At 40.2% G+C, this 26,997-nt stretch overlaps 1 protein-coding gene across 1 annotated transcript in view; it reads right to left on the bottom strand.

Annotated features, from left to right (window-relative positions):
* Positions 1–26,997, bottom strand: part of LOC148358475 (calsyntenin-2-like) — a 330,974-nt gene that overhangs the window by 73,652 nt on the left and 230,325 nt on the right. Inside the window, exons 7-8 of the mRNA XM_088345299.1 lie at positions 19,680–19,937; positions 17,318–17,439 (exon numbers count right to left, since the gene is read on the bottom strand). Of these exons, the coding sequence (XP_088201425.1) occupies positions 17,318–17,439; positions 19,680–19,937 (380 nt within the window). The remainder of the gene's footprint in view (positions 1–17,317; positions 17,440–19,679; positions 19,938–26,997) is intronic.

Here is a 26,997-nt window from a genome sequence, read left to right as displayed (position 1 = left end):
ACTATAAGCAGTGTTCTCGTTTGCCCGCGTCCCAGCGTCCTAGATGCATTATTTTTGCTGATGACGCATCGGGTCAAATCAACGTGCGTCCCCGGGACGCAACTTTTTGGACACGAAATTGTCATTATCATTTTTCAACAAAGATTTACCGCACTCCAAACGTTTCGTCAGGCAGATCCGCCATTGTTGTTTTGGTCTCGCGGTTCGAGTTTTCGTCTGCACGCCGATCTCGAGTTGGAGTTGTGTAGTGAAACTCCGTCTCTTTTTAGAGAGCCGGATTTTTTGGCTCAACTCATTAAAGAGCCGGCTCCAAAACGGCTCACTTGCTTTGATGCATTATATTACGAATGATTATGTTGTATAAAGAAGTTAAGAAAAAAAGGAAGTATAAAAAGAGAAAATGAAAAATGACAGGTTTGTGGTGATCCCTTTTAATCAGTATATTACCAACAATAATTTAATGCAGAAAATGAATTAATAATTTGAATAAGAAAATGTATTATTCTACTTAATTATATTTGCATGTATTTTTTTCCTTCTACAGTGAACGTCATAGAGACTTCATTTTTTAACTTTTTTTATAATAAACCTTATTCATGTCGAGCAACTCAGTGTCTCACAACAAAATGTGCATTAACAATATATATATATATATGTAACGAAACACATGTACAATATAACACGTTAAACTACATAAATAAACATTTTTGAAAAAAAAATATTTTTTGTATTTTGTAAGGGGCCGGTCACACAGACATTTGCGGCTGAATCACGGCCAGAAATTTCTGCCTGTGAGGCGGATGCTATTGGACGCTTTGAGATCGCAATGCAGACGAGATACAGCAGTGCTTAACACGCGGTCGAAATTTCACACGTGGTTGGCCTAGCGCAAAAGTTTTGCGCTGCTCAATTCTTCAGAGCGCGGGTACACAGCCTTTCACGAGTGTATCAAGGCTGAACCACGGCCAGAAATTGCTGGCCGTGAAGCGGATGCTGTTGGGCGCTGTTGGACGTTTTGAGACCGCCATATAGACGAGATAGAGCAGTGCTTTACTCGCGGTCGGAATTTCACACGTGGTTGGCCGCGCGCAAAACTTTTGAGCAGCTCAAAAGTTTGAGCACGTGTTAAACTGCGTGCCGCACACGTGGTCAACACGAGGTAATGACGCGGAAATGACGCGGAACGACGTGCTCTGGCCGCGGCCAGGGCGTGGTTACACATGGGTAGGACGGGAAATTTCAGCGGGTAATCGTGGGTGGAGCATGGTAATAGCATGTTCTGCGCCTGTATCGCGGTGTTATTACGTGAAATTAGCGTGTTACGCGTGTGACAGTCAAACGCCTTTCTCCGCGTATATACGGCGCGATTTGCCGAGCACACGTCAGTTGTGCTCAAGACGTCAAGGGGGTGAACATGGATCCCCGTCAGCGCAGTGACCTCGTCTTAATCCATTTTTATTTCATGACATTTCTTTTCAAGATAATAAAATAAAAATGATGCCATAGCTTGAAATCTTGATCTTCACGGGACTGTGTCTTGAGCGGTTATGATTTCTACAGCCCGGTGTTATCCGAGAAATGCATCCCTGCCGAGATTTGCATCCCCTGGCTACTACAACCACTTTTACCTCGTTTTATCTCACTTTTAGGGAATGTAATGGCGAACATATAACCAAAACCACTTCGTCTTGCATTTGTTGGAAATGTAATACAACTTAAACCATTCCGTCTTTGTTTTTATTGTGAACGTAATCGAACGGTAAATCCTCCCCCCTCGCGTGAACGCGCATTCTGCTGCGCTTCCAACGAAAGCGATCGTATTCTATATAAAACGCTTATTAAAACTATAAAGCGAGCTAATTATAACAATTGGGAGATCCTAGTCTATATAACGCGTTTATTTAAACAATAAAGTGCGATCGTATTCTACAAAATGCGTTTGTTAACACGGATGAAAAAGTCACCAACGTCAATGCACGCTTACAACAAAAGCGATCGCAGCAGAATGCACGTTCACGCGAGGGGGTTGGGGGGGTGGTTGTTGCGTAGGAGTCGGATTTGGGCACAACACAGGCTCGGGAGCTTTTATACCCGTGGTCCACACGAGAAAATGACGCAGAAATGACGCGATGAGGAAGCGGCGTCTGTTTTGCGGGCATACCACCGATGAACAGCGGGTTGGCCAATTTTGCGCATTTTCCATCGCGGGCAACCACGGGCAAAAAAAAAACCGCAAAATTTTAGCCGTGATTCAGCCGCAAACGGCTGTGTGACCGGCCCCTAAGGGAAAATACGACAGTTTGTAAAGGTATGGAGCACACAAAATTTTGGGGACCCATATATCTCTGTTGGGACCCATACATTTTTGAGCATGCGGGACCCATCACTTTTCAGAGGTAAAATGAACACTATATGTAACCGTTTTTTCATAGTTTGTTGGGGGTGCGACTTATACTCTGGCGTGGCTTATGTGTGAAATTATTAACACATGGTTATATAATTTCTTGTGTTATTTTCACTCGAAACTGCAGGAGGGTGCTCTAGACTGAAAAGTGTGAATTTCCCGCAAATGTTACTAGTATGACTTCTTATTTAATTTTTGGGGGAAATATCATAGAACCATAAAGGACACAGTATTTGGACTTTGTATATAAATCAATTTTTGAACAAGTCAACAAATAATGGACACTAAATGATATGAGAAGAGGAAGCGGTGCATCCTCTACCTTCCGAGAAGGGGGACGCCAAGGATGAATTTCACTTTGGATTCAGTGATTTGGAGTGAAACTTATAATTTAGAAAACATGATGTCAGATGTCTTCTTGTCTGCTTCTTGACAATAGCTTACACACTTTACAAACTTTCTTTCGGCTTTTTGGCCAAATTTTTCATTAATTGCAGTTTTTAATCTGCAGAATTTGACTTTCTTTTCTGTGCCATCTTGTTCAGTTTTACTTTCGTTCGGTGCACGTCGCCGATATGCGCACTTTTGCACCAAACCGTTCATTAAGGTGTTGCGCTTTCAGTGCACACTTGATTCGAGGGACTCTGCCCAAAGTAAATCCCGAGCTGCGTAGTTCAGCCGAAATTCACAGTTTGGTGCTGAAGTACGCATAGCCGGAGTAAAGCTTCATGTTTACTTTGGCAGCAAATTAAAGCTTTAGGTTTATTTCAGGCTCGTTTATCAAATCAAGTTAATCCGTCAGGTTTTGGACGGGTTCGGGTTTATATATCCGCGACTCCGGTCAGTTCGTCTGAATTTTTTAGTCCCGACCTTTGCTGTGTATTCCTATTATACATTGTGATACTGTGATAACCCTGTTGCAGAAAAAGCTTTTGCCAAAAAAAACACATTACTATTTGCTCAGCACACCATTTTTTGTTCGCTGATGGCTTGGAAGACAAAAGAAAGGTTTGATGGACTTTGTAATGCTAGCAACTTTTGCGGATACTGGAAATTATGCCATTTGCGAAATCAATTGAATGCTTACCTTATTGATCGGGACATGACTACTTTAGTATTGGCTTTGTTTTTGTCATTTTGGTCCATTTCTGGCAACACTACTTACATTACACAAGGATAAAAACAGCTTTTAAATACGTGTACTCATGTTCCGGAGGGTTGTTGCGTTGCGTCAATAACAAGCTGACGTTCGAAATCATTAGTTATGGTTGAAGGAAAAGCCACATAATTTACTTATGCCTGCTACACAGATATAATCATTTTAAGACGTTCGTGCGGCTGGAGAAAACCTACACATGTAACAGTAGCCTACCATTCATCAGCAATCAAACATTGTAAATCATGGAAACATTTAGATATTTGACTTTTCAGCGTAAAGCAAATTAACCTGATTTATATAAAGATCTCCAATTTTAGTGGTGGTAAAGTTGTGAGGTCTGCGTTGTGGGTGCCTTAATTGTTTGAGCCCCGGCTTTGAATTGCTTTATGCTAACTTGGTGTCATGGCCTGTCCACAAATACCTTATGGCAAGGGTGTCAAACTCAATTTCGAAAAACATTGTCACATAGGCCATACTAGTAAATTATTTAAAAAAAAAGGTGCCTAAGCTGGAGTTTTGGGTTTCTTTTCGGAGGCTCACACTTCAATTTTGATACATGGACGCTGGAGGATCTTCCGTGGGGCCACGGAGGGGCATTGGACCCCCTGTGATCCGATTGGCCACCCCCTGTGCCCTCTCTCAAATGTTTTCATTAAAAAAAATACTTCACTGAAACACCGACGCTCTTGGACGCAATTCCGCTCGGTCGCCAAATTCTTCAAGTGTGCGGGAGTAGCGGGGAAAACCTTGACTTGATGCAAGCACTCGAAATATGAAAAGTCACAGTGATCTCTGTTTTCTTTTATCTTTGATGATCTGTTGAAGAGATGGTAATTCCGACTCTTTTTAGCGAACCAGTTTTCTCAGATTGGCTCACTCAAATAAGGTGTCCCTTTCAGCTCTCAAAGGAATTTTCAGGTTGTTTTTGTTGTTTTATCCGGCCATCTATCCATGCATTATCTGCACCGCTTATCTTTAGTAGGGTTGCGGGAGTGCTGAAGCCCATCCCAGCTGTCTTCGGGCAGTAGACAGGGGACACCCTGGACTGGTTGTGTTTAATCCATATAGTACCATTTACTAGGTAATAATATAAATTACTTAAACGGGAGAAAATGAATCAAAATTAAAAATTAAATGGTAAGACTGGACATGTACATTAACATATATAGTAATCTACAAAGAAAAATATATCATACAACACAATTTTAACCTTTTCCACACTCAACAAATTTAAAGTTAACAGCACTTAATCCAGGAAAAAAAAAGCAAATCAAGAATTTGTTTCCACTACAATTTGTTCATCTTGGAGAAAACGTTATGCAGACTGGAAAGAGACAAATATAGCATACTTAACTAATTTAAATGATTGATTAAACAATTTAAAAGTAATTTTCTTTTTTTAAAGAAAATATTCACCTGAATATGGAAACTTTGCTGTTTGATTGTATGTCTATTATAAAAAAAGTGCTAAAGCTTCTTTAAACATTTACAAAGACACCCAGGTCCTATTTTACTTTTACGATGTATTTTTCAAAGTACTGTAGATAGCATGTTAGTGACTTATATTTTAAGTCAAATGATATTGGGAAGGGTCTCCTCAATGTTCTCTGGCTGATTAATGGTGATCAGCAAATACAGCTACAGTAGGTGCTTTGCAAGTGGCGCCTGGCTATGGTGGCATCCAGTAGACATATTTAAAACTGCAGCTCACTCTGGCTCATTTTTCTCTTGTGCCTCTCTCAGCATTGTCTTGCTGGCCTCATAAAAGAATATGGCGGGCCACATTTTGCAGAATGCTGACTAGTAGTTTAAAAGATGGAAATGAACAATACATTCTAACTAGTCAAGTCAAGTCAAGTCATTTTTATTTGTATAGCCCTAAATCACGAAGAGTCTCAAAGGGCTTCACAGATTGTTACACTATATTACACAAACTATTTTCAACCGACAAGAGGAGTAGGTTATTCGTATGCAATGGAGTAGAAGTGAGTTTTAAGTTTAGATTTAAACATTTCCACTGAGGTTGCAGATCGAATCTCAGGGGGAAGAGCATTCCACAGCACCGGTGCCCGGATGGAGAACGCTCTCGAACCAGCAGAAGACTTCTTTGCTCTCGGGATCATCAGAAGACCAGCACTCTCAGATCGTAGGCTTCGGCCCGGGACATAGTGGCAGATCAGATCTGAAAGATAAGAGGGAGCAAGTCCATGTATGATTTTGTACAATACTAAGAGAACTTTGAAGTCACATCTTTGGCTAACTGGGAGCCAATGCAGGTTAGCCAAAATCGGTGTTATGTGATCGTACTTTTTTGTCCTGGTTAAGAGCCTCGCTGCGGCATTTTGTACTAGCTGAAGAGACTTGATTCTGGACTTCGGGAGACCGGAGAGTAGTGCATTGCAGTAATCGAGACGGGAGGTAACAAATGCATGAATTATTGTTTCCGCATCAGACTGAGACAGTATTGAACGGATTTTAGCAATGTTGCGAAGATGGAAGAAGGCAGTTCTAGTAATTTGTTTTACATGCATCTCAAAGGATAGTTCAGGGTCAAATATGACACCTAAATTTTTAACTGAGTCACTCTGTGTGATGTGACATTTGTCAATGTTCACAGCAGTTTTTGAGAATAAGTCCCGGCATTTAGAAGGACCAATGACTAACATTTCAGTCTTTTCAGAGTTAAGACGCAAGAAGTTGAGTGACATCCACTCTTTTATCTCAGTGAGACAGGCCTCCAAATTTCCACAGTTTAGTGTGGAAGATTCCTCCAACGGAAGATATAGTTGAGTGTCGTCTGCATAGCAATGGAAGCTGATATTGTACTTGCGAATAATATCACCTAACGGAAGCATGTAAATGTTGAAAAGTAGGGGGCCGAGCACTGAACCCTGCGGAACACCGCAGGTAACATTAAAGGGCTCAGATGTCGTTTCACCATATTTAACACAGTGTGTCCTATCTGAGAGGTAGGATTTGAACCACGAGAGGACAGCTCCTGAGAGACCAATCCATTTTTCCAACCGTTCTAGTAGGATATTGTGGCTGTTTGTCACATGGAAAATAGGCAGAGACAAGCGGTTGAGGGGTTGTATAGGTACATTTTCTGCCATGAATCTGCACTCAGGACTCAGGGAGTACACCCTTACCAGTGCCCTTAAAGACAGCCGCTTCCCCCCTATGACAAGGGAGGAGCTGCCTCGCCTCTTCTGCTCAGTGTCTCTTCTTACCAACTTTGAGGACGTCGGTGATTACCTTGACTGGGAGGTGGGTGTCCACGGCATTAGGATAGAGTTTTTCAATGAAAAAGGATCAAAGCGCACCGCCACCTACCTGCCAAGGTGTGCGTCTTTTAGGACGTGATTTTAGTTTTATGGGCGCTATTGAATCCAGCACACTAGTCAGGGTGGTATTGAACTCATTCATGAGTGAGTCAATCGAGCCATTGTATTTAGGAAAGGACGCAACTGCTCCAGGAAGGAGTTCAAAGAGCTCAGAAACTGTGCCAGTGCTTATATTGCGTCCGCTAGATCCCTCAGCTTTATTAACTTTACATTTAGTTAGCACCTCAAATGTCACTAAATAATGATCAGAGATAACAGTAGTACACGGTAGCACCATAATGTTTGAGGTTAAAACTCCTCGAGTCAGAATCAAGTCTAGCGTGTTCCCATTTTTATGGGTTGGCAAGTCAACCAGTTGAGTAAAACCAAATGCATCAATTAGAGAACTAAACGCAATAGTAAGTGAACTGTGTGGGGAGTTCATATGAATGTTAAAGTCTCCCATAATTATAATTTTGTCTGCATAGGTTACTAGTTCAGACAAAAGTTCAGCAAATTCGTCTAAGAAAGTTGTGTATGGCCCAGGTGCACGATAGATAGTTATTACATCAATTGACAATTGAGGGGACCGCATCACAAGAGCCTCAAACGTTTTGTAATTATTAGAGGTACGTGTATTAAATTTGAGCGATTTTTCAGAGATTAGCGCAACACCACCACCTCTTTTCAGCGTGCGTGCTATATGACTACTCTCGTAGTCTGGGGGAGAGGCATAATTTAGCGCTAAGTGCTCATCCGGGCGTAACCACGTTTCACAAAGACCCATACAGTTAAGTTTATAATCACGAATAATGTTATCAACAAGTAAAGCTTTTGGAGCAAGCGATCTAATATTTAACAGACCAAATTTCAGCTTTGCTGAATCATTTGACTTAGCTGAACTCTTTGTAGTCTTTGTCGAGATCTTCAAAAGCTCCCGGCGTTGTGGCCGCTCGTGAGCGCTGAGTTCAAAGCGTCGGTTGTCCGGCGAGGAATGAATGGTGGAATTAGTTACATCCTCGCGTCCATCTTGCTGCTTGGACTTCACACGCTTCACACATCTACCTGCACGGCAACCACGTTTCTGTTTTCTTTCTTTACGGGGCCGCCGCCGCCGTTTTTTAAGAGGAATAGCTGTCCACAAGGATGCCGGGTCTCTTTGAAGTTCGCTCGGTATATCATGGGCGGTATAAAAAGTGCCCGAATAATCGAAATTTAGACGCCCACCCAACCGAATAAGTTCGTCCCTACTGTAAGTGTTTTTGGCCACACATGTGTCCAAAAGTGAAAGCAAAAAAGACAAGAGAACGGCAATAAATAGAAGATTAGCTGGAGAGCTCGCCGCAAGCATGTATCCATGCGCAGTCGCCATCTTGAAAGTGACTACTACTAAACATTGCTCAGGTAAAAGCTATAAATGTGCTCTCACAAGCATATTCATAATGAAGGCGAAAGGCAATTCCGATGTCTCGCCGCATGTTCTTTTCCTGAACCAGATCGAGTATTCCGACATTGAAAAAATAGAGCTGGAGAGAAGCAATGCAGTTGAGGACATTTATTGCAAAGTTTCAAAATAAAGACGAAACAGAATGCACTCCGGTCCAATCGATGGGAAGTGCGTCTCCAACCCACGAAGGCATCAACATTTGTTTCGGCCCCTCTCTTATAAGAGAAAGGTTTGGTTTATGCAAAATGGAACATAAAACAAACTCTCCTGGGAACTCACATTACAAGATAAAGAAAGGATCTCAATGAACAAAAAACATTTGGGGAAACTGCACACAGCTGGATTTTAAAGGCTGTATGATAAGATAAAGGTGGAAGACCATTGCTGGGAAAGTACTGATACGGAAGAAGACACAAAATGCATTGGCTCAGCACAGTAATATGTTACTCAAATATGTGGTTAAACATGAGTGCATTCATTGTAATAATTACCCATGTGAATCGCATGTGCCTGCTCCTTTGGCGCCAACTGTCTCGGACTCTGATTGGCTCCCTGTCCCTATTTAAACCCACTCCTGTCTGTCGCCTTTTGTCAGTCTGTCTGCGAACCTCGGTTAACACTAGGCAAGCCTTTTTCGACCCTGACTCCCACCTATTTTTGCTCCCGTCTGTCCCCTAGCTTCGACTCAATTTTGATCCAGACCATGTCTGCTCTCCCGTCCCGGCTTTCAACCTCTTTGTGTCCCGACCACTCTCCTTTCCGGGCTCACGATTTGCTTCCGACCGCGACAACGTTTTTGCTCTCTTGTCCCGGCTACTGACCCGTTTTTTCCGTCCCCGACACCGCCATCGCTCGCCATGGAAGATCCACTTCCGCGTTCAGAGCGACCTGCTTCCCAAGTCCAGCAATCCCTGGATCTTGGCTGCAACCCTTTCTCTTTCTTCCAATAAAACTTGTGAGAAATGCAACGCAAGTGGGTCCTGTCTCGGTTCTGGTCTTGACATTTATAACAACTAAAATGAATAATGTGATTTTTATAGTAATGCTGGGATTATCAAATAATAAACGTAATATAGCAGAAAAACGGTTGTAATGACAGCATACTCAGTGACCTAGTTCAATAATCTAACAATAGTGAAACAGATTTTTAAAAAATCAAATATTGTGCATCGTTTTTGTTGTAGTTAATCTTCATTCAAATAATCTGGTTAGTTTTCAGTATTTTCTTTAAAATTTGAATGGCAACATAATTGGCCAAAGTTACCGATACAAATCTGTTTGAATTTGTGGACAAATTGCCAAGTCCTTCCTTAAGGCCCGGTCGCAAAGCCTTTCACGGGCGTATCGAGGCTGAATCACGGCCAGAAATTTCTGCCCGTGAAGCAGACGCTGTTGGACGCTTTGAGATCGCGATACAGACGAGATACAGCCGTGCTTTACACGCGGCAAGAAATTCACACGCGGTTGGCCGCGCGAAAAAGTTTTGCGCTGCTCAAAACTTTAGACCACGGGTAACCGCGGGCGGCACACGTGGTACACACGAGGTAATGACGTGATACAGACGCGGAACGACGTGCTACGGCCGCAGCCAGGGCGTGGTTACACGCGGGTAGGACGCAAAATTTTAGCGGGTAATCGCGGGTGGAGCACGGTCATAGCATGTTTGTTCTGCGCCTGTATCGCGGTGTTATCACGTGAATTACCGTGTGTAACGCGTGTGACAGTCAAACGCCTTTCTCCGCGTATATACATTTATTTTCATTTCATAACAAGAAAATAAAATAAAAATGAAAAACTATTACAATAATAACATATTGGCTTCTTCGGTGCCATAGCTTGAAATCTTTATCTTCACGGGACTGTGTCTTGAGCGGTTATGATTTCTACAGCCCGGCTCGGCAGCTTTTATACCCGTGGTCCACACGCGGAAATGACGTGGAACTGACGCGATGAGGAAGCGGAACAGTCGCCGGCGTCTGTTTTGCGGGCATACCACGGATAAACAGCGGGTTAGCCAATTTTGCGTATTTTCTACCGCGGGCAACCACGGGCAAAAAAAAAAACGCAAAATTTTACCCGCGATACAGACGCAAAAGGCTGTGTGACCGGGCCTTTACTGGAGCCATCACAGGCTTTCTTCAAACACAACACATTTAACAAAGCACTCCCTAAAGAGCATGCTTTTCTTAAATTATCTACTGTATTTTTCTCGTGACCATCTCAGGTAATCAATGATCATAGCCTGTTTTTTGCAAACATCTATATAAACTATCCAAAGGGGTTGAAAGATAAGGCAGACACATCATTTGCAGATGTTCTTCCTATCGATTCTTCTTGCTACTGCTCCTAGCCTTAAAACACAGATAAGCTTCTCGAGAGTCTAGATGGCAAAGAAGTTAATGCAAGATTTGCATGTTCTCAACTATTTGTATTCATTTGAGATAAGATAACATCACGTACAGGGAGCTGACCTATTTGTTCTATATCTTGCTGCTAAGGGTCTTTTTTTTCCGTATTGTTTTCTTTTATTTAATTTATTTTTTCTTGACTATTTTAAATTTCTCATGGTAAATGATCTGCATTTATATAGTGCTTTTAAGTGACTGAAGACCTGCCAAAGCGCTTTACAATGTGCTTCACACTTTACCTGTTGGCACACACACGCCAAAGGCTCCCACCTGCTTATCGCACAACTTTCTTTTATTCTTTTTTTGGTTTTACCTTTTCTTCTTTTTTCTCATTTTTCTTCATTTCTTTTTCTTGTGTTTTCTTTTTCTTTTTTGTTTTTTTTTGTTCTTTTTTGTTTTTCATCTCTTATTTTTTTCTTTCATCTTTTTGTTCTTTCTTTTTCTTTCTGTTTTTTATCTTTCTCCCGTTTACTTATTTTTTTCTCTTCATCATTCTCCTTTCTCTTTTTCATTTTCCATGTTTTTTTTTTCTTTTCCCCCTTTATTTATTTGTTTTTTCCTTTTCATTTTCATTTTCATTCACAAAATGCTGCTCAAAAATTAAAAGGAAAATGGTGCATATTTGGTCGTTTGCGTTTCCGTAGTATTTTTTTTCTTCTTCCCCGTGCCTTTTAGTCCACATTTTTTGTTTCATTACACAATACATTGATAATTACTTGATACCGGGAGAAAGGTACCACCGTCCCGAAAAAAGGAATCAGGCCGAAGAGGCGAGATTTCGGTACAGCGTCACAGCTAACAAAAAAGATGCCAACAAAAGTTTGGTCTCTCTAATGCCACAGAGAAACTTCAACTGCAGACACAGCTGATGGTTTAAACTAAAAATCAAACTGTTGGTTCTTGGGGAAATAATTTGCGGACTTTTCTGTACAAAGTAATCACCCCGAATTGATTGCCATCATAGTGGAGCTTTTTTTTTTTTTTTTTTTAAAGTAACTTAACCTTTTTACCAGTCTATGTTTCCATTAATGATGGTGAAATGAAACAAAAACTAAATAATGGAGATACAATCACATAGAAATAACCTTTTTTAAGAACACAATACAGACAACTAATGCACAACCCAAAGTTAGTGTAGACAAGTGGGAGATTTGATGCCAGAGGCATCTGGCTTACAATCCTATGATTTGTCTTTTTGATCCACACACCAGGACACCTAGCAATGAGTGGCCCTACTGCTATCTTTTGTTACATTCTTTTATGTGATTTATCTCATCTCATCTCATTAGCTCCACCGCGGGGGTGCTGGAGCCCATCCCAGCAATCATCGGGCAGTGGGCAGGGGACACCCTGAACTGTTTGCCAGCCAATCGCAGGGCACACAGGGACAGACCACTCGCTCGCCCATTCACACCTAGGGACAATTTGGACCGGCCAATCCACCTGAAATGCATGTCTTTGGAATGTAGGAGGAAACCGGAGTGCCCGGAGGAAAACCAGGCAAGCACGGGGAGAACATACAAACTCCGCACAGGAAGTCCGGTAGCTGGATTTGAACCCACACAGAAGATTCCCAAGACCATAGAACTGCGCAACCGTGCTGCCCTTATGTGATTTATATTTAGCTATATTCATCGTATAGTGCAAAATATAAGACCAGAAATATGGTTTATCATTTTTTTATCATTATTAATATGTTCCTATCGTGTTGTAATATGAGCCTATGTAAATATGTATATTTGTGAGGTGTTTGTTATATGTAAATACAGATACAGAGGAGACACAAGGAAGTCGAAGGGGTAGAATTAAATCAGCATTTGCTTCTGCCTATTCTTTTTCGTACATGTTACGTTAACATTGTTTTTCTTTTTTGACTTGTTTTTTGTTGTCGTTTTTCTCATATTCGAAATAAAGTCATTAATTCATTCATTCATTCAAGCCCAAAAGTGAATAATCCAAAAGAACTCATGTGTCAAATTCATACACAACAGCAACACTTTTCAAATGAAAGTTTCCAATAGCTTTAGTCTCACAAGTTTGCAGTTTTTAACAGTATATTTTAAAATGTTACCATTTTATTAATGATAACCGTTATCAATGTTGACCGGCTGGTCACAATTCTATTGTGTTCCCTTCCTTTTCTGTACGTTTCAAATAAATCACCCTTTATGTGGTACTTTGAAATTGCCAACACCAATTTTACAATTGAAATGGGTCTTCTTTGAGATGTTTGAATGAAATAATAAATTACAGACTGTATTTTGAGCCCCAAGCAAGCAGTCAATACCACTCCTAATGCTCTTAAACAGCTCAATAAAACTCTGGCAACAATGCCCTGAGCAAAGAAAGTAAGTTATAAAAAGGAGTGAATCAAGGGATATACAATAGGCCTTTAGAAACACTACGGTGCTGCCCCAGACTACTGCTATTAAGAGGTAAAAGATGGCAATTTTCTTCAGGTCATACTTTGATGTGCGACCAACATTTTTCCATCATTAAAGCTATTATGTAGTTGTCAGTGAAGGCCCATTATGCTATTTAAAACTAAAACTCGATAGAGCTGAGGAAAGTTTGGAGCCGATTCTTCTCGGGTTAAAAATAATCGGGCGTTCTTTCTCCCAATGATTGCTTTCTCAAATTGTATTTCTTCTAATGAATATACTCATTAAATTACTAATATATAATATAAAAAAAAGTCACTTCAGTCTTAATAGGCAAAGATGGAGGAGAGTATCCACATGTGGCTTAGCTTTTGTGTACATGTGAATTTGCGACCAAAACCAAAAATGCACAAAAAAAGAAAAAAAAAGGAAGAAACTTTAATCTCACACGCACACAAAAAAGCCTCTAAAAATATATTTTTATTTTGCCCTCATTTTCTAGAAATATAAAATGATAGATAACTGACAGGCATATTGCTAAATGCTGATTTTAAGTTTTTCACCTGTCAAACTCTAATACAAATAAATTAAAAAAGGCAATAAATGATCTTAAAAATCTTGTCGGACAACAAAGGAATACAGAAGTAAAACTGCAAAAGGTCCTAAAATGAAAATACAAGCCAGTTTATTTTTATAACCAGGAGCAAAGCAAAGGTTGTGATATAGTTGTCCTTAGGAATCTAAGTATATATATATATATATATATATATATATATATATATATATATATATGTTTCTTTGTTTTCTTGTTTTCTTTGACAGTCAGTGTGGAACAAGCGGGAAGGGGTTTAGACAGTCAGGTAGGTTACCCTAGATGTGAAAAATCCAGAAAAAGCAGACCCAGCATTTTTGGTTTTGCTGACTCTACAGCTTTCCCAGAAAGCCACTTCTTTCTTTGGGGCCAGAAGAAGTTGGGCTAGGATCACAATATTTTAGAAGCAATCAAATCACAGGTCACTCCAGAGGTGAATGACCGTACCAAAAAGGGGAATGCCACCCAAAGATGGCTTTGTGTCCCAACGCAGTCGATGCTTTCATGGGGCACAGTCATTCATTCCTTTTAGCTTATAATGGACAGGAGAATGAAAAATGACAAGAAAAAAGGATTAGGTGGAAATATATGATGAGAATGATAATGATGCGGTCGTTGGCGCAGTTCAAAGGGCTGGGAATATGTGAGGCAACATCTCCGGGCTCAATTGATTTCCTATTGCAGAACCAAAGGTTTCCAAGCCTCCTTTCGAGTACGTTCGTGCATATAAGTTACATTCATACATATATACGTACAGGCTTGTTTTTACTCATCTAGTCTCGCGACCCGGGTGTTGATTGGAACACGCGGAGGAGAAAAGGCCTCTCCTTCACTATCAATCCATCCATCCAGAGAAAGACAGAATATGCTTACTTAACTTGTGCAAAAATAGAAAATAACTTGTCTTATTGCCATATTAGTTTTATGCTCTCACTTGTTCACAGTTGATAGAATTGTTTTTTTTTTTTTCATTTAAGTGCCTACTCGAATTCAACCTTGGATGGAATAATGACTCCTCACTGCAGGAAATCATGAGTAGGGGTTTTAAAGTGAGACTCGGCACACGCAGTATGCAGCTAAGAGGCAGATGTTTGAAATCATGTGTCTGATAAAATTAGCTTTGGGTGCTGCACCTTGCTGGATGTATAGGGCTCAGCTGTGCACCTCCAGAAAGAAATATTCTTGTTTGGTGTGCTGAAGTGACCTATCTGACTTTCAGGCGCAATCTTTGATCATCAGACAGCTGCTGTTCATCCAAGACACACACGTATGCACACAGTCTTATAGCAAATGTATTCCGTTCAGTGTGTTTGCAAAAGAGTTCAATTTAAACTGCTGGAATTTATCCATGGTACTCTAAGTGAGTCTTTTGGGACTAATATGAGGAATACTTTACAGTATGTAACATTAAAACTGCATTCTAATCATGGTGAGAAATGCATAATTGCTAATTATAAGTAATACTTTTATCAGTGACATGCTGTGTGGTTTTTGTCTGGTGAGGCACAGTCATATTTACAAATGAAGGGACCTACATCTAATTCATCTTTTGATTGGCAAAGAAATAAAGCAATTTAAAAACTGTAGCATCATTTTATTTTCTTCCATCTACTTACGAATGAATATTATGCATTCCTCCTTTTGAATGAAAGCATCAATCGATGGGTAATCCTCCATTATAAAAAAAGTCCATGCATCGCCAAAAGAAAATGACTGGGCAGTTGACTTGCTGTTCGGTTTCTAATACTATAACTAATTGTATTGTTTGTGTGCACCAAAATAGAGTCCTTGGTCTCACCATTGTCCTCTGTCATGAGGCCAGGGAATTGCTTCCCTTACACTGCATCTGCATTGGCTCAGCACAGTAATATGTTACATACTAATTTTATTAATAATATTCATGAAATAATGTCAAAAGTATATGATTTAAAAACACAACATCCACGAATTGCATAATTAAATGAGAGAGAACATTTCCACTGAAAAGATACACACATTTCATCTATTTTTAAGTTTATATTTCCATGATGACAGGTGAGGCTGTGTCTCTCCCTAATTTGGGGAACATTTCTCATTTAGCTAAGCAATAGAAAAACACATCTACCATTAAAAAAATATTGTATCTTTTTCAAGCAGCCATTCAGACTTTTTTTTTTACTTGCAACTTGAGTAAAACTCAAACAACGAACCCATCATTCCCCAAAATTATTGTAAGCCCCAACCATAAAAATGGGACATTAGAAGGAAGAGAAGAAGAATACTTATCTGTGATAATCCAAATTTCAGGAATGCAGTTCTACGATATGTACAAATATTGCAGCAGTGCTAGGCTATCAAAGCCTGCAAGGCCTTCTCTGCAGGCTGTTCGCCTGTCTGATTTCCCCTGCTGCTTGCCTGTCTGACTCCCTTGCTTTCCTGTCCGACTCCTGCTTACCTGTCTGATTTCCCCTGATGATCACCCGCCGGACTCCCATGCTGATCGCCCGTCGGACTCCCCTGCTGATCGCCCGTCAGATTCCCCTGCTGATTGCCCGTCTGACTCTCCTGATGATCGCCTGTCTGACTCCCCTGATGATCGCCTGTCTGATTCCCCTGATGATCGCCTGTCTGATTCCCCTGATGATCGCCTGTCCGACTCCCCTGTTGATCGCCTGTCCGACTCCCCTGAGGATCGCCTGTCCGACTCCGCTGCCGATCGCCTGTCCGACTCCGCTGCCGATCGCCTGTCCGACCCCCCCTGCCGAGCGCCAAGTCCGACTCGTCCGACGCCGACGGCACCTGCCTCTCCCCGTTCCTGCGTGTTTGGAGGAGGGAGCGGGGTTGCCCTTATCGGGAGCGTCGACCCATTCCGGGGTGCGAGGTATTTATTTTCTTTTTTATTGGGACCTCAGGGGCTGTCACTTAAAGGGGGGGGCTCTGTCATGTCCAGCATGGTCGCCGTGGCGAGCGGCTGGCCCCGCCCCCTTGGCACCGAATGTAGCAGATTTTCTAATTTGCGTGTGTGCTTCTTAAGGGCGGGTTTTGGGGATTGCGGGTTGCGGGTTCATTGCATTACTTTGCATTATTCTGTTCCGTTTGACTTGGGGAAACCTGTACTTGCCCGTTCTGAGTAAAAGCCTGTTTTGTGAGTATTCCTAGTCTGAGTTCCTGTTTGCCTGTAAGCCTGTTTTTGTTTTTGTCCCTGAGTGTTGGACGACTTTTATTTCCTTAATAAAAGTAACTGATCGTTAACGCGAATGAGTTCACCCTTCCTGCCTCCTGCCTCCGATCTGGTCCGGTCCCATGACAGTAATTATGATGCTAGGAGGTGGTAACGGCAGTATTACAACGAAACAGACATTTTCAGCCCTAAATAAAAAAACAACTTATGCCAGAAATACGACAGGAGAAGCTTGACATACAGCATTAGCTTTGATGGCGATAGAACATTTGTACAACAAAATAATTTAGCAGTGAATGTTTTATAGCAATAAAATAGTTATTTAAGATTGGATCCATTCAGCCTACTGAAGGTCCATGTGTGAAATACATGGCCCGCCACTTACATGCATTATTACAATATAACGGCACAACCATAATCTTTTACACTGAATGCTTTCTTACCTGATCCAGCTTCCAGTGGAACTCTGCGGGCCTGAAAGTGTCCACCTGAGTAAATCCCCTTCTTAACAGAAACACAAGGCGGCAATTGTGGACATACAGGGAGTAGTGATGGCGGTTCATCTCTGGAAATGGGAAAGGAAGAGAGAATTGGACAAAAGTTAACTATTGGTTAACTATTTGATTGCCCTGCAATTAATGGGTGAATGCAATGTAGGTTCATTTCTTTGTAAATAATAATAACGCAACAAGTATTGAAAGGAAAACAAAACAAAGCACTAACAAAGCAAAGATAGACATATGGACAACTTCACAAGAGAGCTGGAACCCGAACACAGAATCATAATAACCAAAATGACCAATTAAAGGTGGAAATGATGAAACATGTTGAAACAACCAATGGATGAAAACACAGAGAAACATGCAAGCCTACCGACAACTAAAATAAACCTAAGAAAATAAAATAAAAATGTTTATTCATGAAAATTGAAGACTCTTTTGCCCTACACCACTTAAACAAGGTATTAGCAAATATTTTTGGTTCATAGCCCAATATGTGTTACAGACAATTATGGCCAAAGAGGAGGGGCTTATTATATGATGAACATAGTCATAAATATACAATTTTTAAAAAAGCCACATTTTAATGTGGCAGATTTTGGTGCAAAAACTGTTTTTAAATGAAGAGAGGTAATTTGGCAAATATGCAACATTCCAAGTTTCCAAGAAATAAAGTCACAGCTTGCCAAGAAAAACCTAAAACAGAGAATATTGAGCTTATATAGTTTTGGATTGGTTATCAAATAGGGATATTGATCTTTACACTAACCAAAATCACCAAATCATTGACACTCGGACAAGGAGCCTGCATTGAGGTCGTCCTCAACACGTGTGAGTTTCTGTAACCTTAAAAAAAGTAATTATCCCAGGAATCTCAGCCTCCCTGATAAGGTCTTTTCAGGGTACTAGAAAAGAACTCCAGTCAGGAAGTTGAGGAGGAGCAGTGTGGGTTTTGTCTGGGCCGTGGAACAGTAGACCAGCTCTACAACCGCTGCATGGTCCTTGAGGGTGCATGAGAGTTTGCCCATCCCGTCTGTTTGTGTTTCTGGACTTGGAGAAGGAATTTGACTGAGTTCCTCGTGAAACCCTGTGGAGGGTGCTTTGGGAGTATGAGGTACCGGACAGTCGTATCAAGGCTTTTCAGTCCCTGTATGACCGGTGCCAGAGTTTGGTCTGCATTGCCTGCAGTTAGTCCAGTGGGAGTTGGACTTCGCCAAGGTTGGCCTTTCTCAGAAATTCTGTTCATAACTTTTGCATAAATAATTTCTCGGCTTAACCGTGACGTGATAGGGTCCAGTTTGGGAGATGATACGGGGCTCTTGGCTTCCTCAAGCCGTGATTTTCAGCTCTGACTGGAGCAATTCGCAGCCGGGTGTGAACTGGCTGGTATGAAGATTAGCAGATCCAAGTCCAGGGTCATAGTTCTCAGCTGAAAAACGGTGAAAAAAAGGGCAAAGTGGCTGCCAATAGGGAGATTTGGGCTACCGTGCTGAGGCTTCTCCTACCGGACCCGACTTCGGATAAGCGGTAGAAAATGGATGAATGAATTGAAGAAATTATCGCTCAATTGTCTCACTTAATGATGTCGTAAATCTTGAAGTTTTAAATTTAGTTTCTTTTTTACTAACAAATTTTCAACTTCAAACGTCACACACTGGTGAGTTAAAATAGAACCTTAACCTTAACCCTGCAGTGCAAAATTACCTCTGTAGAAAAGGACTATATATTCACTGAAGTAGTTGTACACGTTTACTCTTTCATTGTTAATTTATTATTATTTTAAGGCACTTATTAGTATTGTTGAGAAACACCTATGGTGTAGTGTAACTGTAAATGAGTGCTAAAAAGCACAAGCCATTTTATTCTCATTTTTTTTAGTTTTTTTTGGGCACCCGTAGCAGCAAGATGGCAATGATGTCAGCTCCCACTATGGATAAGCTCATGGTTTGTCAAATAAATGCTAATTTCTTGACCGAGTATATTTATTTGATGGTTTAAGCATGCGCTTATTATTTAAATCTATATTTTGTTAACTATTATATTATTTTTCACCACTTGAAGGTGCTGAATAACACACAGTGTCCCTTTAAAGAGTACATTTTTACCACTACCTCAGTGACCATATGGTCCTCATCTACAGACTGTTGAATTAAGAATTGTTATTTTACTGTGTGTGAAAAAAGATATATACTCCCCTGTAAGAATGTGAAAAATGCAACAAACATTTCACTTGTGAATAAATGATTTCCCTGTGAAGTTAGTGCAAGAGAATAGTTGTTACACTGTCAGACTTGCTCACACTCACCTGTTTTGTCAGAATTACAAAGCAGGGTCTCCTTCTCAGCCCTAATCCCGGGACTTGGACCATGCTTCATCCAGGTTGCTACGGTGAACTGGTCCGTCAAGTTCTGGGGGACCACCCAGTCCGGGATTTTAGCAGCCTGGTGGCCGTCAAACCTGAAGATCAAATCACTGTCTTTCCCGCTGTCCGTCACCAAAGAAGCCGTCCAGTTAGTGGCTCCTGATTGGGCGGGTAGAAGGTCCGTGCTGCCCGACGAGGCCCCTGGAGTCATCGCCATTGGAACAAAAATTAAGATTAGGAGGGAAGTGTCTGAAACAATCACCAGCATGAGATGCTTTTTGAGAAGTAAATCATACTTGCTGTCACAAATAACAACAAACTCTTAACCATGCACAACTACACTCTCATTAAGACACAGCCATAATCATGCACAAACAATATTATACTTTCATACACTTTACTATACTCTTTCACACATATAATTTTACTCCCATACACAGATTACTATATAGTACTCTCAAACATACTACTATACCCTAATACACACACAACTATGCTTTCAAAGAATACTACTGTAATCTAAATATGTGAGAGACTATATTAGTATGTATGAGGGTACAGTAGTATATGTAAAATATAGTACAATGTGAAACAGCATAATAATAATGCCAGAGCCTGTACCCCATCTTGGCAAACATACCACTTTAAACTTGTCCCCTTCATACAGTTCCTTAGGGTTGTTGAGGCTCATTTTGACCTTAATTTTTTCGGTAAACAATAGTTTCAAATCAAGGTGCACGCAGATTTCTTTTGTAAAAATATCACAAAAAACTGCTGACAAAAAGTTCCAGGTTGTACTTCAATTTAGCGCAGTGGACGCGTGTGAAAAAGAGGGGAGCCTGCTATGTTTGCAAAGATCCGGCCACCCTTACCGCTCACCGATAGAATTGCTCTGTGTGCTTGGTTGAGGATTTTGCATGTTTACAGTTTGTTCTGTGAGTTTTGTTACCAAAAAGTGTCTCAACAGTGAACATACATTATCTAATCAGCTTCAATAAAAAGGATTCATAGCTACGTACAGCCAAAGCGATGTAAGGTGGTGTATCACCTTGACTGTGCCCAGTGGACCGGATATCTTATTTATCAGCGTTGCTTCGGATATGCACGCACCAAACTGGAATTTAGAATGCTCCAGAGGAAATTTGCACATGCAGTATTTCATCTCTGAATCATATGTAATCATGAAAAGAGCCATACCTGCCTCGCGTACCATTGGTTCCCGAGTCCTGGAGTATAGTAATATGTATGAGAGAGTATAGTAGTGTGTGTATGAGAGTATAGTGGCATGTGTGAAAGAGTTTAGTTGTGTGTATGAGAGTATAGCTGTATCTGTGTATGAGAGTGCAGTAATATGTGTGAGAAAATATAATTGTGTGTGTGTGTGAGAGGATAGTAGTGTGTACGAGAGTATAGTAGTGTGCATGAGAGAGTAATGTGTGATTATGCTGTAATATCTGAGATAAAGTGTCAATTGGTTCTCAAACGGGCTCTCATACACCAGCGTGAAGTCAATGGGACTAACGTGAGCACAGAGTTTAAGGTAAAATTGTGCTGAAACCTTGCCTTTTATTTGCCAAATTATTTCTGCAATACACAATGTCTGGTGACAAAAAAAGTAAAATGTGTTGGACAGAACCCAGAAATGTAACAGGAGATATTTGAGTGGTTTGCAGCCCAGAGATAAAATAGATATGGATTGTCTCTGCTCTTAAGACTGCACAAGCCAAGGGTTAACTACTTCCAAAGGTGGGTACATGTTTTATTATGCGGCTGTTTTAAAGCAGTTTTTGGGAGGCGGCTTCTATGTGAGTATATATATAGTAATTTGTAACTAGATTATTACTTTTAGAGTAATGCACTACATTTTGGTGTCAGTCATTGGAAAGGGTTACCGATTTACTTTCTAAATGAAGTAACTAGTAACTATAACAAATTACTTTTAACTTTTAGGAACGCATCCAATACTGAGAATCACAGTGCATATTTTATTCATTGGCCCAACCTTGGCTATGATGACTTTAATGGGTAAAGCAGATGGCACGGCTTAATACATAATCAATGGTCCGGGATTGATAGCGGGGGTGACTATCGATTCATAGCAAATGAAATTGACTTTCCCGCGTAGCGAACACAGTTAAAAAACATCTGATGACGAGTTATGAAGTTACAGAAAAGGACGGGCTGAAACATCCCATCGATTGTACACTTTTGTGACTTGACCTTTATATATTGTGCTAAGTGCTCATCATTGCGCCACTGTATCGAGTGCACTGCACTCTCATCTTGCTTTTAGGAGCAACTCTATCATCTGCGACATTCATGACACAATAACCGCAACATGTCGAGTCCTGAAAAAGCTTTGGGCTTTGTCACCTTGACAAACATTTAACGGCAAAGTCGTATCCACAGCGGGCCTAAATAATCCTTCGTACAGTTTGTAGGGTTAGGCAACACTGAGAATTGTTGTGATGATCTGATCCAAGTAAATACAGTGCCTTGCAAAATGATTGGCTCCCAAGAACTTTTGACATACAGAGATCTCTCCGTTTTCACAGTTTATGTGAACCAGAACCACCCACGAAGAGTGAAAATCCGCAGAATAGCATCCCACCTTCATTAAAACCCAAAGGGTTAAACTTACCTCCAGATTACCAAGTGAGAGTATATGACTGTAACAAAATAACAATTATAGATCCACACATATAACACAGAATTGTCTTTTTTTTTTTTTTTTTTTTGTAATAAAAGTCCTCAACAAATATGCTTTACAGCTCTTGTTTCTTTGTCTAAATACTATGTCAGAATCCCGGAAGTTGTAATTTTACACGCGGCGGGATACAGATTGTCTATGCAAACGAAAAATAAATATCAATGTCTTTGATACAACTGTTCCAGAACAAAAGTCAAGAAAGTTAAACAAACAAAAAAAAATCTATGTGACTACATTACAAAAACAAATTTAAAGGGCAAATAATGTCAACAATAACAGTGTAAAAAGAGTAGAGTTAAGGTATAAAAATTAAATACTTCAACGACAACAACTGTCTCAGAACAAGATTCGAACCAAAAATGGTAACAAAAAATTTTACAAAAATACGAATACTGTATAACAATGTCAACACAATTACAATACTATATTTCCCAGACTATAAGGGGCACCAAAAAAACCTCCTTCGATAGTGTGCTTTACAATCTAGTGCATATTTATAGAGCCTGAAAAAAGGTAAATACATTTGGCAATGTGTAATTAAAATATATGTTTCTGCATACAGCAACCATTTATGAATGGATTGGTTCATTTTAGTTGTGAAACCAAAGTCTGTAACAATCTCTCACAAGGGGGTATTTTTTGAAAGTGCGTCTTATAAGGAGGTACATCTAATAGTCCGTAAATACAGCATCTGTCATGATTACTCATTGCCCTCACCTGTGCCCGCTCGTTTGCACCAGCTGTTGTTTGTGGCCTGATTAATTCCCCTCATATTCATACCCAGTACGCAGTCTCTCCCTGTCAGTCCGTCAGCAAACCTCTGCATACGCAAGGCGAGCACTTTGACTCTGGCTCCCCGTCGGTCCCGTTTTACATCCGTGTACCACTCGTCTGTTCCTGATTCCCCTTTTCTCTCCGACTATCGACCTGTTTTGTCTTTCTGACCACACTCTGATCTCCAACTCCGGCTACGACCCGTTTTTCACCACCGACCACGTTCTGATCTCCCGCTCTGGCTACGACCTGTTTTTTGACCACGGACCACGTTCTGATCTCCCGCTCCGGCTGACGACCCGTTTTTGACCACCGACACAGCTCTGATCCCCCGCTCCGGGTATTGACACGTTTTCCTGTTTGACCACGCTACGATCTCCCGCTCCAGGAGATCCACTTCCGCATTCTGATCACGCTTCGATCCCGTGAGCGGCATGCTTCCCTCATACAGCGAGCACCGGATCGCTGGCATTTGTTTTTCCTCTATTTCTCAATAAACTTGTGAGTAAACGTTACGCATCTGGGTCCTCCTACTGTTCTGGATCTGACAGCACCTTTATTTGCACATTTTTTTGCAAATTATATCAGTAGGGAAAACAAAGTGTTACCACAATTTGATCAAATTTGAAACATATAATGTAGAATCTCAGGACACACTACCATCATTATTGTGATAGTTAAGACAGTATCGGGCTTGAGACAATAGTAACAGTACTTGCTTGGTATTGATGATATCGATCATTGGATCGATCCACCCACCCTTGCCAATTTGTGATTAAACCGGGACAGTCAATAGCAATGCGGATTGAGGAATTCCTGTTTATCACAAAACATTTGAAGTGCGTGGCATTAATTGTTTGCTCTCGCCTGCATCGTGTCTGTACATGCCACACATGAGGCAGTCTCAACATCCTCGCTCTATTAATTAGATTCCCTCAATAAATAAATATGCATTGAATTTCCCAGCATGCCGCTGCGGCCTTTTCGCCCGATGTTGTCCGACATCATCTCCAATTGATTAGGCTTTAAAAAGGCAATTAAAATTTGTTTTCTTGCTATCATGTTATCACTGTGAGATATCTGCTAAGGAGTCCTTAGTGGAAAATCATGCTGACAATGGGTAGGAAGGACCGGTAATAGGGTTCAGGTAGGGTGTTTTTTGAATCACTCGTCACATAAACTAAACTGGTACTATGCTACTCTAAATCATCAAGTTATTTTAATCAAATCACCATGAGGGATTCTGGATAACGTAGTGATTTGCATAGTGATTTAATAACTATCCCAATTTTTTTTTCACAAGAGAATGACAATTTGCGAGTCTCCTGTTGATAAACAAACAAAAAAGAAACATTAAAAAATATAATTGATTTGTTTAATATATTTGCTGCTAATGGTATGCCCCAAAAAAACAAAAACCTTTTTTTTGTTTTTCTCCTTTCATCCTTTTTTCTTGTTTTTTCTTGTACCTTTTTGCTCTTATTTGCATTTTTGTTGTTTTACCTTTTTTACTTTCTTTTTAACATATTTTTTCTTACTTTATTTTCATTGTTTTCCCTTTTTTCTTCATTTTTCAATTTTTCTTCTTTTCCTTTCTTTTTTTCTTTTTCTTTTCTCTTTGAGAAAGGCTGGGCAAAACATGAGAAGAAAAAATGTGATTTTTGCTCACATTGCGTCTAGTTTGTATTACTCCTTGTGCTGTGTCCCTTTATGATATGTGCATCTACAGAAATTAGTGATACATTTACTACTGATTGATAGATTTTGAAAATAGTTTTTGACATTTTTGTTGTTTGTTTTGTTTGTTTTAAATCTTTTTTTAACATATATTTGAGAACACTGGAATTTTTTAACAGAGGTTTTCTTGTGGAAAACCTGATTTAGCTCAAACTCAGTTAAATTCAGTTCAAGATCTCTGCTTTAAATTGACACAGAAAATCAGATATTTTAATATATATATATATATATATATATATATATATATATATATATATATATATATATATAAATGTATCAATATTTATTCAAAAAATACTTTATTTCCCCTGATATTGTATTTCTTTACACTTACACAACAAAGAATGTAAGTGTAGAGAAATACAATGAAAAATAAATCTTTTGGTTTTGAGCTATGTAAAAACATAAAAATATAATTAGGCAGATTTTTTGTTATCCTATTGTACCCCTGCGTAATGCTCAATGATGGGTTTTTAGAGCTGTTAAGGCAATTGGACAAACCTCAGGGGCCATCACAATTATTTTTCTTCGATCAATAGGATATCAAGTTGGAAATGAGATCACGGTCAAGGCACAGGAGATGTATATTGTATTATACTTACCCACGGGTTAGTCACAAAACTTACCATATTAAACTAAAATGTGTCTCTTGATCTTTATAATGTTTTACAGACAACAAATAAGGTTCCTTTTGTAGGAAGATAAGGTTTCAATGAGAGTCAGGGAAGTCTACTACATGCTTTTCTGCAATTTCTGTGCACATAACCTTGTTGTGGGTTTAGTGAAACACCCTTTGCTTTTTATACACTAAGCTAATGCTAAGCTAAACTAAGTCATCAAGTTCTTTCAATCACATCACCATTTGTGACTCCTGAAAAATGTGTGATTTACATAGACTGGGGTGAATTTAGCCCGAAAATTGGATTTGCCGACTATCCTTTACTCATTGCTTAATAAGGACATGTACAACTTACATAGAATTTTTAAAAAAGTTTTTACTTTATTTAATCCGATATTGAACATAAATATATTATTTCCAATGAAACAACAATAAACCATGGCAATGGTACTTAATGTGTATTCTGCTGTTTTATAATTTCTCCTTATTCAATAAGGGGTGCAGCTGTCCAGCAGTTTGCTATTCATGTAGTTATACATAAATAAGACAAAATTACATTTTAATTGATGCCGAACATCCACCCTTCTTATTTAAAGGGTACAAAACCATCACAGTTGAGAAAGTAGTGTTAACGCTGGCTGACAAGTGGGTGTTGCTAAACGGCAATGCTGACGTCAACACTGCTGGCAGGTAATTCTGTAACTTCAGTTTTGTTTTATTTTTAGTCAGAAGTGGCCTTTAGAGCCACTGTCAGTTCTATCGCCGGCTTTTTTTCTGGTATAATACTCAATGAGGCAGGAAACGTACGTAAGATGTAGTCATCTCAAAAATGCCATCCAGAATAATCACATTATGGCAAAATACAGCTCTTGTACATCTTAACAAAATAATTGATTTCCACAGGCAAAGGTTGAGCGGCTTGCACAAGATTTCCCCAAGCATAATGAGGCAATTGTAAGTAGGACAGGGCTCTATCAAACTGTGGGATCTATTTAATGCTTGATGATTAACCTTGTCATAGATTTACAATCTGTTTATAGACTGCCCATTTTTGAGAATAACGGTAAACTACCTTAAGGCCCGGTCACACAGCCTTTCACGGGCGTATCGAGGCTGAATCACGGGCAAATTTCTGCCCGTGAAGCAGACGCTGTTGGACGCTTTGAGATCGCGATACAGACGAGATACATCAGTGCTTTACACGCGGCAAGAAATTCACACGCGGTTGGCCGCGCGAAAAAGTTTTGTGCTGCTCAAAACTTTAGACCACGGGTAACCGCGGGGGGCACACGTGGTACACACGAGGTAATGACGCGGTACAGACACGGGACGACGTGCTACGGCCGCGGCCAGGGCGTGGTTACACGCGGGTAGGACGCAAAATTTTAGCGGGTAATCGCGGGTGGAGCACGGTCATAGCA

This window comes from Urocampus carinirostris, chromosome 10 (genome assembly GCF_059441175.1).
Source record: "Urocampus carinirostris isolate Australia breed hairy pipefish chromosome 10, RoL_Ucar_1.0, whole genome shotgun sequence".
Classification (NCBI taxonomy): Eukaryota; Metazoa; Chordata; class Actinopteri; order Syngnathiformes; family Syngnathidae; genus Urocampus; species Urocampus carinirostris.
The sequence above is the reverse complement of the archived record's forward strand: the minus strand, read 5'-3'. Positions and strand labels throughout refer to the sequence as shown.